The following is a 14,772-nucleotide window of genomic DNA, read 5'->3' on the forward strand; positions in this document are numbered from 1 at the left end:
GGTCTTTCCTCAAGGTCTCAGTCAGTAGGAACCCTTTAAATACTTACTCTAATAAACTCTCTTCTCACTCTTCCTTTTTTCAAGGCTAACCATGTTCCACTCTTAAAACCTTCTCTCGCAAAACAGAACTCCTAATCCCCAAAAAAGATTTCTTGACTTCTTGTGCACCTTCCCAAGAATAACCTTTTTTAAAATTCAAAGCCCAGTATTGGACACAGTATTCCAAGTGTAGTCTTACAAAGGGCTTTACAGAGTAGAACTATTATCTCTCTTGATTTATACCTAATCCCCGTTTATACACCATGGAACCTTATTAGCCTTTCTTGCTGCTGATCCCACACATTGAGTCTCTACCTTCAAACTACTGCATGCCATTACTACAGCCTCTCCCCACCTCAGCTTCCATTAATATATTATTTAAGGTATTTTTTGCTAACATTTCTCCCGTCAGAAGCACTTATTACCTTGCACTTATTACAAGCAAATTCCATAGTGCTTAATTCCTTTTGCACTTTAGCAGATCACCTGCAAATTTGGACACCATACATCATTCCCATTTCTGAATCATTTAGATAAAAATTAAATAGAACTGGCACTGTGAAAACTCACTTGCAGCATTCAAAAAGTGTCAGATTCCATTTATTGTGACCCTAAATTCCCTGCTAGTTTGCCAACTTTCAATCCAGATCACCAATTTTATTATGACACCAGATATTTTTTTTTTGCATAACATTAGTTTCCTCTGAGAAACTTTATTAAATGCCTTATTAAAATCATTGAAAATACACTGGACAGAGTATGGAAATGTTACCTGAAAAGACAACTGAACCCACTTTTCTCAGCATTCTGACCATTCACATACTTGCCAAGTAATTTTTTTGTTATAAATTGCATTTTATAACTTTAAATTGAATCTAGTACTTCTAAGCATTGTTTTTAACCATCTAGTTTAGAAAAATAGACATCTTCAAGCAACTATACTGTGTAATGTTTGAAGAGTAAAACTCTCCTAATGCTAAGATGGTATTTAAATAAAACCATATTTGTGATCTTTTAGTCTAGGTGTCCACGCTGTCAACATCTCAAATTATGTAATTTTTTAGCAAGATGTTGGTTTCACAGCAACAGACTCAGAAATACTCTTTTAAATTCCCAAAATGCTCAGTTAATTCATGGAAAGACAAGCTGCTCATCATGTAAGCTATCAGAAGACTGCAATTCGTATTTTTAGTCTAAATATGAATTTGTATGCATACTGTATAGTGTATTTTCTGTCTGTTGTTAAAGACTCTTTTCCCCCTTAATGTTTATTATTACATTGCAGAATAGTCTACCATCTCTTTTCCATTTCCATTTTAAATTTTATTGAGTTATTCATTGAAGGGCTAACATTTCCCAGGTCCCCAACTAACTTGATAGATTTTTGTATTTCCAGTTGAATATATATTCAACTAGAATCATAACAATCCATACATATATTATGTAGATTATATATATATTGTAGATTACTGGAGTCAGAGTTGAATTCAAGTGTTAAAAGATAAAAAGAGTTACATTGTTATACTGTGCAGTAAACTGACAGCTGAACTGCTTAACAATTGGTGCACATTCGTACACAGACAGCAAACCTTCATATTTTAGTAAATTAAAGACTGAAAAGCAGAAATCAAGTAGAGTAGAAACTCACTAATTTGCACTAATAGATAAGAAAATGCTTTTGCAAATTAGCAAGTAAATGAACAGACAATTAGACTCCAGCAGGCGCACGTGCGGCCCTATGAGTAATTTTTGTTTTTACCGCTGCTTTGTGCCACGCCGCGTTACCATGAGCTTGCCCCTGAACTCCAAGCCCTTCCTGACAGGGAAGTCGGTGATGGTGAAGCTGAAGCTGAAGTGGGGGATGGAGTACAAGGGCTACCTGGGGTCTGTCCACGGCTACATGAACATGCAGCTTGCAAATACAGAAGAATACATAGATGGTGTGTTGTCAGGACACCTTGATGAAGTTTTGATAAGATGTAACAATGTCCTGTACATCAGAGGAGTAGAAGAAGAAGAAGATGGAGAAATGAGAGAATAAGTTTCTATATTTCTGGAAAATAAAGATCAGTTTTTCACAAAAAAAAAATATCAAAGGAAGAATAGCACCTCACAAAATTTACTTTGTACAGTTATTTTATAAAACTAGTTTAGATTTAATTATTTAATTTAATACTTCAAATTTTAGATGAATAATCTGTTCTACTTTGAGAAAAAAATTATGTCCTGGTAATATGAGACCTAAGTAGATCATCCTGGTAATATGAGACCCGGTAATATGAGACCTAAGTATATCATCCTGCTTTTAAATATTGGCTGTGTGACTTTGGGGGAGTCATAGCACCTCTGTGTCTCCATTTTCCCATCTGTAAACTGGGGATAATAATGTCTCTATAAAGCACTTTGACATCTATGGATGAAAAGCACTATATACAAGCAAAATATTATCACTACATGGAACAACTTACATTCCTCAGTATTAGCTTGAGGAAAGTAACCTAAACCCAGTCAAGAGTACCAGAATAAACATATTCTACATGTGTGATATAGTATCTAACAAGCTATGATTTTTTCCTCCCCCATGACCTTCATATTATGGTATTTGGAATTAAACACAAATGCTATTAGAAGACTCTTGGGAAATATAGGAATCAGTGGAGATTCATAGTATGAGCAAGCAACATAAAATGAACAAGTTCCTGCACTTTTCTATATTGTATTTTTTACTTCTTCAGTCTGATTCTCTTTTAACAATAAGTAAGATATCACTAGTTCTGCCTGTATCCCTCATTATCAATATAATGAATATCTGCTCCAATTAGTTCTACAAATTCAAGTTTTATTTTGTGTCATAATAAAAATCCTTGAAATTTGGGTTAATAATTTTTCTTTGGTTTTAGTACTGCTTATATCCTTTACAAAAGAAGATGAAAAGACAATGTCTATATTAATGTCAAGGTGGGAGAGGTAATATCTTTTATTAGACCAATTTGTGTTTGTGAAAGAGAAGCTTTTTAGCTTATACAGAGCTCTTCTTTTTATTATTTTTATTAATGTCAATATTTGTATGGAACTAATGTCATAAATTCATATATAAGTTATCTTATTGAACATTTGTTCTTCTCTTGGGAACAATAAGTAGGATCTGAATTACTGTTTGAAGCTTTAGAAATACACAGCAAGTATTGTTGTGACACCTGTTTAGTTCTAGGTATTAGGCAGGAAATTACATGCCCCACAATGCAATTAAATCTGCTAGTTAACTGCAAGCAAAAGCTATTATTTGTGTTGGACACAGCAATATGCATTATTAGACTTAGCCATGCCTAGACAACATTATGAATGATAACAAGGAAAGGTTAAGAACTAGCTGTGAGATGCACGCTGAGGAAAACAAGTCCTGCCAAAGATATTTACAAGGTTACATGGAACTCACCAGATGGGCAAACTAAAATCCAGATTGACCACATGATTATCAGTCAAAAGCATAGAAGATAATTGATGGATGTTAAACTCTACAGAAGTGCCGAGCATGGCGGTGATCATGAACAACTAATGGGAAAGATTAAGTTAAAGTGCAAAGCAAAGATGGGTGCAAATTTGATCTTGATAAGTCAAAGGATAGCTCTGTGAGGGAAGCATACAAGATGAGGCTTGGAGGGCATTTCAGGCCGTTAATTTATGATGAAGAAATGTCACTACAGAACAGATGGGAAATATTATAGGAAGCAGTACAAAATACAGTGGAGAAAGTTATTGGAAGGCATAAGAAAACATGGGAAAGCTGGACAACAATGAAACAAGAACATTACAAGAAAAGTGTAAACAAGCCAAGACTGCTAGGAAAGAAGAAGTAGTAAAAGTGTGCAAAGCAGTGAAGACTGAACAAGCAAAAGTGCTGGAAAGAAGAGGCTCAACAACTAGAAGAGGCATCAAGAAAAAAAGATATGAGAACAATATAAAAATGGTTAAGCTGTATGGACACACAATCAGGTCAATGATGCAAGTCATAAGAAAGGCTACCGGTGAACTGACAACAAATGCCAAAGAGGTGCTGGAAATATGGAAGGAGCATTTTAACAAAGTGCTGAACCCTGTATTTCATCCAGATGCAAGCATTCTAGACATGCTGGATGAACAGGGCAGCTTGCAATGTAGAATGGCTACCAGCATTGAACCACCATCAGAAGAAGAAATAGAAATAGAAAGAGAAATAAGGCAGCTAAAAATGGGAAAGCTACAGGGTTAGACAATATAACAGATAAGCTGCTAAAAGCTGGCAGGACAAGCACTATTCAAAGCATTTGGAAAAAATATATAATAGGGTATGGGAACAAGAGGAGATACCAATGACTGATTAAAGGCAATAGTTGTACCAATTCAGAAAAAAAGAGATCCTACCAATGTGAATAATTATAGAGCCGTAAGATTATTATAAATATTGGGAAAGTTATTGTCAACAGATTAAGGCCACTTTTAGAGGAAGTGGTAGGTAAGATTTAGTGCAGCTTCAGATTAGGCTGATTCATGCTCTGACAGTTGATGGAAAAAAGGGACAATGGTGATTTAAGATGTTTGCTGTTTTCATCAACTACATGAAGGTACTGGATTCAGTTTGGAGAGAAAACATGGAAAGCCACAAAATCACATGGTTTACTTATAGGATAACTACAATTATAAAAGCGTACAAATCCTCTAGTATTGTCAGAATTGATGGAAAATTAAGCAACACGTTCAAATCAAAGTTTGCTGTAAGATAAGGTGGCTGTATATTGGAAAAGGGGAAACAGATAAAGTGTTGAAATGCAGCAGCAGCAAAGAAGTCACAGAATAAGTACAATTTTTATGTATACCTAGGAAGCTTAACCAGTTTCACCAAGGATGTGATTAAAAGGAGATGTTCTTTAGATACAAATGCTACACAGAATTTGGTTTTTATCCATCGATAACTTCACCATTACATTTGGTACCAAAGTGAAAATGTATCAAACCAGTTTACTTAAAAGCATTACTCTCTGGTCTGAAACCAACTGCATTAAATGAAACACACATCAGAAGGCCGAAGGCTGTAACAATGACAGTTCTTTGGAAGATAACGTGTAAAGAAGGAATGATTTTAAGGCAAACAAAGTTCAAAGAAGAGTAGGATGTGAAATCAGGGTACAGGACTGGCTGCAAATGAAAAGTTTCAGAATGTGGGGACACTGCAGAAGACAAACATGTAATAGGATGCCAAAAAAAACCCCACACATGCAACCAAAGTCAGTCAGACTTAGAGGCCAACCTCCAACTCAATGGTGGGATATGGTATGCAGGGTCATGACCAGGCTGGGCTTCATGGAGGAACAGACCATGGACAGAAACGAATGGTGACACTGTACTGCTCCCTGTGTCCATTAAGATGCTTTGGGATGAGAAGAAAAAGATTATAAAGCACTCTTCATCTTCAAAGTAGTTGCTCAGACTAGTGGTATTAGAAACTGGAAGCAATATATTCTGAATGATCCTGAGATAACATGAAACTTAACTGTCACTACTGCGCTAAACATACTAATTCCTATCAAGTGTATTTCACAGGAAGATTTTTACAAAAAGATTACATTTTATTAAGGCAGATTTAGACCAACTACAAGTACTAATGACCAGTGATTATTTCTGTTTCTAGATCTACAAGATGTAGTCTATTTTTTTCTAATGCTAGACATCCCAGTTGCCTTTGAGACACTTGAGACCAACTAATCCAACTACAGTATTTAACACATAGAAGCAAAAATCTCAGTTTACCTAACTAGTTTTTAAAAGTTTTATAAAATAATAAATAATTAGAATAATAATATAAATTATTTGCTCCTGAAAATGAGGTGTGGACAGCATGGGCTCGAGACACCAAGCAGTTGTGATGCAAGCTTCCTCTCAAAGCTCTCTTTATGTCCTTCATTCCTGACCTGCATAAAATCCTTCTTTTTCCAGTCCTAGATCCTTGCAGAGCAGATTCTGTTAATTACACCAAACCGGGAAGTTTCTTAGGGAAATCATAGCAACTGACATAACAATAGTGGTTTTCACTTGTGTGACTTGAACTGTTGGCAAAGACCAGTGTAAGGGGGGACATACATCCTAATAACATAACATAATGTTAATCCATGTGTTATAGAGGGTTTTTTTAAAAAAATCTTTACCTCCGAAGACTTTGAAATACTCCTTCAAATTTACCACTGTTAACAATAGGTTTTCAAACATAAGGGCCAGAACTGACTTTAATTGCTTTGAGTTTCAGCATAATTCTTTCTAGCTTTTGCCATCCCCTCAAACAAGAAATCCTCTCCTTGAAAAGAAAGAAATATACTTCAGTCACTAGGGTGGCTTTGGGTATATCATGACATACATGCTCCCAAATTTACCTTTCTTGATCCCCGGAAGAATCCTCTCCCCTCTAACTGGGGTTAGATCAGCCCAACTCTTCCTAGTTTAGCCTCAGATCCTAACCCATTCACACAGATGTTCACTGTATTCGTCATCCAGTCACTGCTAACCTTTTTGGTGAAAAATGAAACACTTTGACCATTGTTGCATTTTCTGTTACTGTCTTTCCCTCCTCATTTAGTAATGGGGCCTATCCTATCACTGGTCTTCCTCTTGCATCTCAGAATTTTACAAATACATTTCTTGTTTACCCTTTATGTCCCTAGATAGATTGAGCTCATTTTATGCCTTGGCCTTTCTAATTATGTTCCTACATGTTTATGTTGGTTTTTTATATTCATCCTTTTGTAATTTGACCTAGTTTCCACCTCTTGTATGACTTTTTTTTGTTTTGTTTTTTTTGAGTTTCAGGTCATTGAAGATCTCCTGGTTAAACTAGAGTGGCCTCTTACCATACTTCCTATCTTTCCTATGCATTGGGATAGTTTGCTCTTGTGCCCTTAATAGCGTCTCTTTGAATAACTGCCAACTCACCTGAATTCTTTTTTCCTTTTGCTTGCTTCCCATGGGATCTTGTCTACCAATTCTCTGAGTTTGCTACAGTCTGCCCTCTTGAAGTGCACTGTCTTTATTCTGCTCTTTTCCCTTTTACCATTCCTTAGAATCATGAACCTCATCATTTCACAATCACTTTCACCCAAGCTAGCTGCCTTCCACCTTCAGAATCTCAATTAGTTCCTCCCTGTTTGTCAGAAGCAAATCTAGAATAGCCTCTTTCCTAGTCGTTTTCTCCACCTTCTATAATAAAAAGTGGTCTCCAATGCATTCCAAGAAGTTGCTGAATAATCCGTGCCCTGCTATATTATTTTCCCGAAGATGTCTGCATAGTTGACGCCCCCCCATCTGCACCAAGTCCTGTGCTTTGGACGATTATGTTAGTTGTTTTTAAAAAGTCTCATCCATGTCTTCCTGGGTAAGTGGTTTATAGTAGACACCCTACCATGACATCACCCTTGTTTTCTATCCCTTATATCTTACCCAGAGACTTTCAACACCTCTGCCTCCCACTTCTATCCCAACCTCAGTGCACACATACACGTTTTATATACAAGGAAACACCTCCTCCCTTTTCTCCCTGCCTGTCCTTCCTGAGCACTTCTATACCAATATTTCAGTAGTGAATTATCCCACCAAATTTTTGTGATGCCAATTATATCCTATTTGTGATTATTCACTAGTATTTTTAGTACTGCCTGCTTATTCCCCATACTCCTTGCACTAGTATACAGACCTCTAAGATGATTATTAGATTTCTGCTCTATATTCCTCCTTGTCTCTCCTTTGTCCATGCTGCAATTTCCCATGTCCCCCACAGATTCCTACCATTCTCCATATTTTGGACTTATCTGTTGGCATTTGTCTTCTGCCCCATCAAACGTAGTTTAAAGCCCGCCTCACTAGGTTTGCCAGTCTGTATCTGAAGATACTCTTCCCCTTCCTTGAAAGTGGACCCCATCTCTACTTGGAACAGGATCTCATGGTCAAGACAACCAAAGCCCTGTTGGCAACAATATTTGTGCAGCCATGCATTCACCTCCAGAATATGTCTCTCTCTGCTGGAACCCCTACCCTTCACTGGAAGGATCAAAGAGAACACCATCTGTGCCCCCAACTCTTTCACCCGCACTCCAAGAGTCCTGTGGTCCTTCTGATCTGCTCAGAGTCATATCTTTTTCAGTATCATTATTGCCCACATGAGTGAGCAGCATGGGGTAATAGTCTGAGGTCCAGATGATCCTCAGTAATCCTTCCGTAACATCTCAGATATGGGTCCCTGGCAGGCACCACATCTCCTGGGATGCCAGCTCAGGCCTGCAGATGGATCTCCCTTTAGAAGGGAGTCACCAACCACCACTACCCTTTGTTTTCTCTTGAGAGTGGTGGCTACGAACCTCCCAGCCTTGGGTGTACATAGTGGATATCTCCATAATACAGGGAAAGCAGCACAGTCTAGCACTCCAGCATGCTCTGTTCAGCCACCTTTCCTCACAAGTGGCAGCCTTGTCCTCTTTGCTCCTTGCCCAGACAATCTGGCCTCCTCCCTGACTGAGAAGCAGCTCCAAGCTTCTGTGCCTGCTATCATTCAGCCCATTCTTTGCTTACTTTGTAGCCCTTTTCCAGTGGCCAGATAATCTGACTCGTTTACTTGCCCAGATAGCACTTCTATTTGTCCCTTGGTTATGAGTTATAGGAATTTTTCACAGCCTGTTTACACTTTCTGCTAGCTCCATAGTGTGTAAATTACATCAACATAACCACAGGCTAAGGGAGACTAACAGGGTTGTTAGGGGTCTAACTTAAATTTGGTCCATCATATCTAAGCTTTCCAGTGTGATGATTCAATTAATGCTAAATTAACCTAAACGGCAAATACTAAAATATACAAATGAATTTGTAACATCTAATTATTGATTCATAAAGTATACTAATAATTATGCAAAAAATATACAAATGCAACTGAGTGAAAATTAATCAGGAAAATATATAGCTTCATCAATGGTTTGCAAATTCCAAGGCTATGGAACTTAAAAAGCACATTCAAATACAAACCAAATGAATAACATTTCCAATACAGAATATTTTCAGACCAATATTTACCACTGATATATGCATCTCAGTTCACTTATTTTAAATAATCTGTCTGATTGGGAGAAATCAATGAATTTTTTCTTTTCTTTGCAACATGTTCAGTGTTGCCTTCTATCTGGGCTTCTATCCCGGTTTAAATGTTTGCTATCCCAACAGAAAAAGGACTTCCACTAAAAATGTGTCTTGGATAAATTAGAATAAAGAAAACTTGCAGCAAAATTAAACATCCATGTGTAGGAACTTACATTGTCCAGACTTGCTGAATAGGCATATTAATATTATTTTTGCAAATCAGTTGTTAAATAAATACCTTCAGTTCTCTCTGATTTATTGTGTGTATATGACAGTGAGAGATACATATACACTGATGTGGCTGGATATAAAAATTTCATGTTCAGTATTAGCACATTTTAAACAAAGTTTTCTATATATACCCAGGGATCTGAAAATACACCAGGAGGCAACCACCCATGACTTTAATTAATTTCACATATACGGAAGCCAGTGGGGATTTTGAGTGGGTGTATAATGGCAGGTCCCAACTGTGCATCATATAGGTCACTCTGTGCCTACTTTGGATACTGAAATTCAAGCAGCCAGAAGTTAAAATGAGCAAAGACAAGAGTTAATGTCATACTTATAAGTCATTTTGAAAATTACATTATGAATCAAAATGTCTTCAGTAAGAAATTATATATATGTGCGTGTATATATATATATAAAAAGAGAGAGAGAGAGAGAGAGATTACCTGGGGTTAAAAGAATGACAGACAAAGTGATGAGTGAACATACAACTAGAATCACCAGCAGTGCAATTGCAATTCCCTTCCAATTCCTCTGCGGAGGGCTGTTACTTCCAAGCTCCTACAGAGATTAAAAAAAAATGTTTCATAATTACATATAATCCTGGAAAAATGTATGAATACAAGAAATGATTCTGCAGATTGTTATAATCATACTATACGTGAGCTGATTATCAACCTTCTCCTCTCTGTAGTTCATTTAATTATTCAAAGTACATAATTTTTAGATCTTTTTAATAGAGATGTATTTTTAAACAATTTTATTTCCCTAAGAGACAATCAAATTGAGCGTATGCAAGCTGTCCAAAATATGACTGGTGTTAACGTGTGCTGAACATAAACTTCAGGACAATATCAACTGGCACTTTTACAAGATAATTACAGAAATAAAGTGTGGCAATTTACTGTAATTCTACCTAAAGTGGTATGGACCATAAAAGGTTTAAATACACAAGCTTTTAATGTATAATGTTAAACTTCTTATTTGTAATGGAAAACATTGACAAAACTGCCAAAGGCTCAAAGTATTCCTTCTTAAACTGAACAGCATTTCTTCCTCTATACAGGTTTCAGAGTGGTAGCTGTGTTAGTCTGTATCAGCAAAAAGTACGAGGAGTGCTTGTGGCACCTTGGACTAAATTTGTTAGTCTCTAAGGTGCCACAAGTACTCCTCGTTCTTTTTCCTCTATACAGTAGTTCATCTGCAAACTGCTCTCCTGTCACTCATAATAATTAACAGTAGCTTGTAACAATATTAAATGAATGCTTCTGTAACTACTGCTCCATGAGTGTATAGTAAGTATAAGTGTAAGTATATATTCTCCTTTGGTTACCTGTGTAGCTCATGTTAACATTAGCCAAATGGGATTTTAAGTTTGTCAACAGAAGTAATGCACAGTTTCTATTTCATCTAGGATTTCATACTGCACCATCATTGCCTTACAGAATAGAAAAATGCATCAAGGTGATACCTGGTTGGTATTGCTCTCTCCTTCCCCGCCATGAAACAGCACTTTCTCCATCTGCATCTGGCAAGACAAGTTCTGACTTTTTCTCTCTGATATTGACCGTATCACAATTATCCATGCCTTTGTCACCTCAAGATTAGATTGCTATCATACACTCCATGAGGGATTACAGTTTAGGAGCATTTAAAAGTTGAAGCAAGTGCAGAATGCTGTGATCTATTTACTGAGTTGCACCTTGGGAGCACATTAAACCAGTGCGCCATAATATTCATTGGCTTTCAGTAAGCTTCTGAGTAGAACTTGAGGTGTCAGTTTTAAATTATAAATGCCTTAAATGGTTTGGGACCTGGACACCTGAGAGATTGTCTCTCTCTGTGACATATGGTCATAGATGAGATCAGCAGAACCACTTGAGATGGAGTATTCATGGAATAAAAGAAAGGAAACTTCTGAGGTGAGGGGTCCTTGGTTTTAGAATTTGCTCTCCCTGACCCACCAGTGCCCAGATTTGTTAAACTTTTGGCCATGTTGCAAAGCCATCTTTTCTCTCTGTCTTTTCTCAGGCTACTAAGGAAGGAGCAGGCTGAGGGATGGGCATGGTTCTATTCATGGATAGTCTTTTTGCATTCTTTTGTTTGTTTTAGCCAATGGGGTAGTCACCCAGGGCAAAGAAAGGCAGCCTGCTGTAATTTATAACTTCAAATAAATACTAATTTTTTTTTTTTGCACATGCAGAAGATGGTTTCTGAACAAGCTTGCAAACGTCTGAGACAAGAAAGGTGTTGTGACAACCCACATTCTTTGATACAAACAAATCACATGGGCATCATGGGATCTTAGAAGGGTCTTTCAACACCAAAAGCAGAAGCCTTTACTGCCCAAGCCAAAGGAGAACTCCCTTAGCGGTGAGACAGTAAATAATAGGCTGGATACTTAGTCTCTAAGGTGCCACAAGTTCTCCTTTTCTTTTTAACAAGAGAAGTCGCTCAAAGGAGTCACGTTCTCTCCTTCCCTCATACTCATAGAAGGACAGTATATTTTATACTTCCACAAGTCAGAAAAGCTCATCCAAAATGTCTGAGGTCCATAAGAGTCCTAACCCAATGCTTTTGACTTGTGTGTTACACGTTGTCAGGGTTCCCTCTCCGCTCTGAACTCTAGGGTACAGACGTGGGGACCTGCATGAAAGACCCCCTAAGCTTATTTCTACCAGCTTAGGTTAAAAACTCCCCAAGGCACAAATTCTCACTTGTACCTTGGATTAGGTAATGCCGACACCACCAAGTGATTTAGACAAACTCAGGGAAAGGACCACTTGGAATTCCTACTCCCCCCTAATATCCCCCCAAGCCTCAACACCCCCTTTCCTGGGGAGGCTTGAGAATAAACAAGATGAGCACAGACCAACCTTGGGTTTTTTTAGGACACTAAAAAAAAAAAACCCCAATCAGATTCTGAAAGAAACAGAACTTTATTAGAAAGAAAAAAGGTAAAAGAAGCACCTCTGTAAAATTAGAATGGAAGATAATCTTACAGGGCAATCAGATTCAAAAACACAGAGGATTTCCCTCTGGACCAAACTTTAAAGTTACAAAAAGAAAACCAGGAATACACCTTCCTTTCAGCACAGAGAAAATCATAAGCCAAATCAAAATTAAGCTAACGCATTCCCTTGCTAGTACTTACTAATTCTAATGGAGTTGGATTGCTTGCTTCCTTGATCTGTGTCCAGCAAGCACACTGAACAGACAGACCAAAACCTCCCTTTCTCCCCCCCTCCCGCGCCCACCCCGGATTTGAAAGTATCTTGTCCTTTTATTGGTCCTTTTAGTCAGGTGCCAGCCAGGTTATCTGAGCTTCTTAACCGTTTACAGGTAAAAGGATTTTGTGCCTCTGGCCAGGAGGGATTTTATAGCACTGTATACAGGAAGGTTGTTACCCTTCCCTTTATATTTATGACACACGTATACATCAGACATGATCCAACGTAATGCACATGGTTGGCTGTGAGCATATTTATAGGTAATGCCAGGAAGATCACTCTCTCTCTGTCCTATAACAATTAATACAGCATACTCCCTGAACCAATCTTCACAATTTTTGCCTTTTATTTTTTTTGTAATTTCCTTTCCACAGTTTAGCACCGGAGAAAATTTAAAGACCTTTTCTTGCCCACGTCCTGTCTTATGAAAGAAGTCAGTTTAAATACTCCAATTTAGCACGTGTGCCTTGAACAACTGTGAAACACTGAGCAAGGGCACTGTGAGGAAAGCAATAGGCAAGCAGTCACTTTTTGTGCTATTAATGTAAACATTTGGACTAGATCTTACTCTCACTTTATGAATATAATGAGAAATATGTAAAATACATAAAATATGTATGCTACGAAAAAAAAAAAAGTAGTCATCCCCAGTGAATTCACTTAATTCAAACCAAGTTGCGTACACATTAAATGAGATGGGAATTTGACCTCAGGACTTTCAGTTTCTGACTCTTCACCAACAATTAATGTTCAGTCCAGAACAGATGGACCAGCACAGGTCCCCTGTGTGGTAGTAAGGACTGCTAATCCCACTTTTTGCACTGTTGTACACAGTTTAACCCCTTCAAAGTTGCTAATATCTAGGTGTCATTTTGCTGTGTTTACTACATACAGCTCACACTTCATGCCCCACAAAAAAATTAAGATATGTGGCTCTGAGTCCAATATTGGTGGACAGAATCCTTACGACTGAATTCCAGCATAACAAACCATTTTTCTCCACCATCACCAATAGATATAAGCAATTTAAAATTTGGAGAAACACAAATTATCTTCGCACTTAAACTAGCAGAAAGAACTAGGAGAGACAGAGTTGTACTGAGCAAACCTGATATCAGATCACAATGCTTTAAAAGGTTAGCTATCATTGCCTCACCGCCAAATAGTGGCAGATTTTCGGAGTCTTGCACATCAGTTTTCCTAATTGCAGCAGAAATCAGTGACAGAATCAGGATACAAATGTACTAGACTCCAGATTTTTAAAGCCTGGCTGGAAACAAAGAGCACAAGAGCAACCCACTCTTGGAGAATAATTAGGCCCAGCATCTTCCCTCTGGGTTAAGAGGTGGCTCAGCTGACTCAGTGTCTTCCAGGGACCAACCTAGATCCACAAGCCCAAGCTGCCTACAGCTTTTTTTTCTGCAGCTTCTTCTGACTCACTCCAACTAGTTAAACACATATGGAAGCTGCTCCTGGCCCCCACTGTAGGTGCATGGCTTGATTGGAAAGTCTGGACCATTAGCTTCACACCACCACCTCTGGGTGCAGAAATTTGGGTTATTACATTAAATTCCATTAAAGGAACCTGAGTGATGAGACCAGAGTTGAACTGAGTTCTTGGGGACCTGAGTGGAAGAGGTCTCGGAAGGTACCCCAACAATCAGCCCCTTTTGTAATACTATATAAAGTATTATCATGTTCTAGAAATAAATTGGGGCCCAATCCTATTGCTCTTGCTTATGTGAAAATCATGCTGATTATAGTGGGACATTTCTCATGAATAAGGGCCCCAGTTATTGGACCTTTCTTCTGGAAGTCATTATAAAAAGCAAATAATACAACCTTTGTTCAGCCATCAGATAATGGAACTTAATAGCTGTTTAAGAAAGTGACCACCAATTAAAATATGTATGCTAAGAAAAAAAAGAAGAGTCGTCATCCCCAGTGAATTGTGCATATCACTACTTCGAGGGAATGACTTTAACAAACAGATGCTAGAAATCACTATCATAGTTCTTTGTACGTAGGGCTATAAACACTGTTTGGCGAGAAAGATTATGGTATTCTGAGCATCTTTCTTTGTTGAAACAAATATTGTTGCATAACAAAAAGGAAACATTTTAAATAC

The 14,772-nt window shown here is 37.7% G+C and overlaps 2 protein-coding genes across 4 annotated transcripts in view; one reads left to right on the forward strand and one right to left on the reverse strand.

The window, feature by feature from the left end:
• Positions 1-14,772, reverse strand: part of DPP10 (dipeptidyl peptidase like 10) — a 427,741-nt gene that overhangs the window by 323,015 nt on the left and 89,954 nt on the right. For all 3 annotated transcript variants that reach the window (XR_006284806.1, XM_043525123.1, XM_037912763.2), the window contains exon 2: positions 9,861-9,975. Coding sequence is in view for 2 of the 3 variants with exons in the window: in XM_043525123.1 (XP_043381058.1) it covers positions 9,861-9,975 (115 nt within the window). In the remaining variant the exon portion in view is untranslated. The remainder of the gene's footprint in view (positions 1-9,860; positions 9,976-14,772) is intronic.
• Positions 1,811-2,118, forward strand: LOC102943053 (small nuclear ribonucleoprotein F). The gene has a single exon (XM_027823293.2). It carries the CDS (start codon positions 1,826-1,828, stop codon positions 2,078-2,080), a length of 255 nt encoding a protein of 84 aa, XP_027679094.1. The 5' UTR covers positions 1,811-1,825; the 3' UTR covers positions 2,081-2,118.

The sequence above is a fragment of the Chelonia mydas genome, chromosome 11 (genome assembly GCF_015237465.2).
Source record: "Chelonia mydas isolate rCheMyd1 chromosome 11, rCheMyd1.pri.v2, whole genome shotgun sequence".
NCBI classification, from domain to species: Eukaryota; Metazoa; Chordata; order Testudines; family Cheloniidae; genus Chelonia; species Chelonia mydas.